The 3,500-nt window shown below is 40.0% G+C and overlaps 2 protein-coding genes across 2 annotated transcripts in view; one reads left to right on the forward strand and one right to left on the reverse strand.

Annotated features, from left to right (window-relative positions):
* LOC104289840 (S-adenosyl-L-methionine-dependent tRNA 4-demethylwyosine synthase-like) overlaps positions 1-3,500 on the reverse strand; it is a 136,990-nt gene that overhangs the window by 131,388 nt on the left and 2,102 nt on the right. The window lies entirely within an intron of this gene.
* SBDS (Shwachman-Bodian-Diamond syndrome) lies at positions 278-2,593 on the forward strand. Its single transcript, XM_009888868.1, has 4 exons — positions 278-289; positions 530-730; positions 1,315-1,479; positions 2,185-2,593. The coding sequence occupies exons 1-4, from the start codon at positions 278-280 to the stop codon at positions 2,311-2,313; spliced, it is 507 nt and encodes a 168-aa protein (XP_009887170.1). The 3' UTR covers positions 2,314-2,593.

The following is a 3,500-nucleotide window of genomic DNA, read 5'->3' on the forward strand; positions in this document are numbered from 1 at the left end:
AGAGTCACCACCCGTGGAGGTATTTAAAAGATGGGTAGACATGGTGCTGAGGGACATGGTTTAGTGGTGGGTTTGGCAGTGTTGGGTTGATGGTTGGACTCGGTGATCTTCAAGGTCCCTTCCAATCTAGATGATTCTGTGATTCTAAGGTATATTATCAAGGATGCACAGAAAGGAAGGGGACAGTTGCTCACTTTGGGCAATGCAATTAAATGCTAAGAACAGAGCTAAATTCTTAGTCCTGCTTGGTAGGATATGAACTGTGGACTTGTGGGTGATGAGAATTCAAGTAAATCTGCACTTTTCTTGTTGTAGTTTATTGTTTTGATAGTGGTTTTTTTCTCTGAACTCTTTCCTGTGTTGTCTGTAATAATGTCTGTCACCATTGATACAGTTTTTCTTTTTCTGCACTTCACATCCAACCAAACCATTCAGGCAATTGTTAAATGTAATAAAGTTACTAGAGTTTTCAGTCTTTAGTAAAATCTGTGATGTTTATTAACTGATTTTTTTTATTTTTACTGTGCAGATTTTATCAAAAGGGGAGCTGCAGGTATCGGACAAAGAACGACACACACAGCTGGAGCAGATGTTTAGAGACATCGCGACTATTGTGGCTGACAAATGTGTGAATCCTGAAACAAAGAGGCCGTACACAGTGATCCTTATTGAAAGAGCCATGAAGGATATTCACTACTCCGTCAAACCCCACAAGAGCACGAAGCAGCAGGTTAGTTTTCTTGCAAAATCAGCTTCTGCTCAGAGCTGTTGTCTTCAAGTGTAGTTTCTCTGTTAGCGGTCACAGAGGGATCAACAACACCCTGTGGGCTACAGCCCACAGAACGATTAGTCAGCTGGCCGGCAGTTGAATGCTGGATACAAGCAGCCTCTGAAACTCATGCAGTTTGTTTTCTAACCATTCAGGGAAGGGAGAAAGAAAGAAACTTAATTAAAGCAGCAGCAGTGATATGCCTGGAACAGAAATAAAAGTGTTATGATTTATTTTAAATTGAGGTAGTAAATCAGGCTTTGCATCTGAGCCACATGGGTTTCTGTTGTTCTGCACTATAACCGCAACTTAATATTATTTCAGACTGGGTTTTTTTAGTATTTGAAGTGATCACAAACAGCAAGAACTCTGCCTTTTCTTGCTAATCTATAAAAATAGCGCAATAGCAAACTCCCTGCAGCAGGGCGGCAGTGATCAGCACTGAGAAATGTGTCTGATGCTAGTGCAAAGGATTTGACATTTTGGTCTGCGTGGTGTTTTTTAAACAGGTGTGTAAATGCTCTTTCTTCTTAACGTCTTTCCAGGCGCTGGAAGTGATCAGACAGTTAAAGGAGACCATGCAAATTGAACGTGCTCACATGAGGCTGCGATTTATTCTTCCAGCAAAGGAGGGAAAGAAACTGAAAGAGAAGCTCAAGCCACTGATTAAAGTTATTGAGAATGAAGACTTCCATGAACAGTTGGAAATTGTAAGCGATAAAACAGTCCTTGTGTTTCATGCTTGATTTGACTACACCTGTACGGTTGACTAGAAGATGAATTGATACATGGAAATAGTTTAGATAAGCTGCAAGATTACCAGAGATTCTAAAGCAGAGGCGTAATTTGTACTTTTCAATTTCACACAGTCCTAGTGATGAAAGTAGCCTTTATTACACTGAGATTGCTGCTTCAAGCTGAGGAGAAGCACAGTCTTAATTTCTCTTAGCAGACTTTCCTACAACACTGACAAGTTTCTCTGCAAATATGGAATGTTACTTTTACTTATTTGGCGGGTCAGGCCTGTATTTTGACAGCGGTTAATTAGTTTTATAAAAAAATAGTGCTAAAGCAAAACTTGGTATTTGTAAAAATCTTTCTGAGAACAGATTAGAACATAGCAATCCCAACTGTCAAAAGACTTGTCCAGTGTGTAAATGGAACTACAGAACTTCTGTGGAAAGATTATGTTATAGAAATTGCTTATCAACTCTGCAAAGTCCTTCTTAGCACTTAAACGATTTATTTTTTCTTAATGAAAATTAATGTTGGACCTTAGAATTGTAGAATCATTTAGGTTGGAAAAGACCCTTAAGATTATCAAGTCCAACCCTTAACCTAACACTGCCGCCTTGAAAGGGGGCTAATAAAAATCAAATATTATTGCTTGACTGATGAAATGTGAAATATTTCAGGTGTGCCTTATTGACCCAGGCTGCTTCAGAGAGATTGATGAGCTGATCCGGAGCGAGACAAAAGGGAGAGGAACACTGGAAGTGCTCAGTCTGAAAGACGTGGAGGAAGGAGATGAAAAGCTTGAATAATGACAACCTGCCTGGAGTGATTCGATTTTGACAACATCCTACGAAATGACTGGCGTTAGCCACTCTCTTCTGTTAGGCCGTCATGTTTTTTCCAGTCTCTTGCTGCCAAATATTTTCTGACACTAATCCTTTGGGATTTTTCCATGCAGTGTGGTTGTTTTTTTATCATTTTACACTTGCTTGGTTTACAAATGGGTTTGCCTGTAAGAACATTTTGTGTCCAGAGTTGCACTAATGAGGATTGAGTTAAGACTCGAGACAGAAGTTACTGTAGCTTTGGGTTGCTTTAAGGGTTGCTGTTGAAGAGTGTTTGGTACGGTGCCCATCATTTTTGCTCTAAGTTGTCAGTGTGGAGTGGCAGATCGCGTAGGTCACCGAGGGGTGAGTTTTGTATGTGCGGAGAGGAACCTGAAGAAAAGGGAGCTGCATTTTTCACTTCTAAACCGGTGCAAAGTGTGGATCGCATCTAAAGTAATCTCGTGGCAGCATGAAAATTTAGACTTCCATAATTGGCTGCTTGATAATTAGAGTACTTTAAAGGACCATTCTTACGATTTCCTTCACTGGATATAACAGTACTTGCTGACTTAGAAAAAATGTTCTCCAAATAACTTATTCATAAAATATATTTAGCTACATTAATAAAAATGAACTATCATCTATTTATATATTACAGATACAGAAAGAAATAAAAGAATTATTTTTGTTAATAGTATAGGAGGTATCTCTGGCCATGGCGATGCTTTGCAGGCCGAAGGGGTAGTCTGCGCTTGTGAGCTGTTCTCGTTCGCGTGGTAAAATGAATCTCGACCAGGCAGTGGTGGCCCCTGGCCATTGAGGTGGACAGGCTTTTGTGGGGCCGTAATTCCTGTAACTGTTTGTATGTGCCCCTTTTCTCCTTAGTCTGATAGAGGACAATTCTGGCAGCTTTCCTCTATCCTCTCATCTTTTTTATGCTGCTTTCTAATACATGCACAGAATTTCCAGCCAGCTCCTGAGGCACAGTGTATGGTTCTTGATAATTCCGTCTCGTTTCAGCTGTGTTAAACAAATGCTTTTAAGTTGAACTTTTGTATTTCAAAGAAGAGGGGAAGAGAGGACAATAGCTGGAGACGAAGATAGTAAAAAATACATACCACCAGGCAAAGCGTATATGCTTGGGTGGCTAAAAGCTAAACCAGCAGGAA

The sequence above is a fragment of the Charadrius vociferus genome, unplaced genomic scaffold, assembly GCF_000708025.1.
Source record: "Charadrius vociferus isolate BGI_N301 unplaced genomic scaffold, ASM70802v2 scaffold636, whole genome shotgun sequence".
Taxonomy (NCBI): Eukaryota; Metazoa; Chordata; class Aves; order Charadriiformes; family Charadriidae; genus Charadrius; species Charadrius vociferus.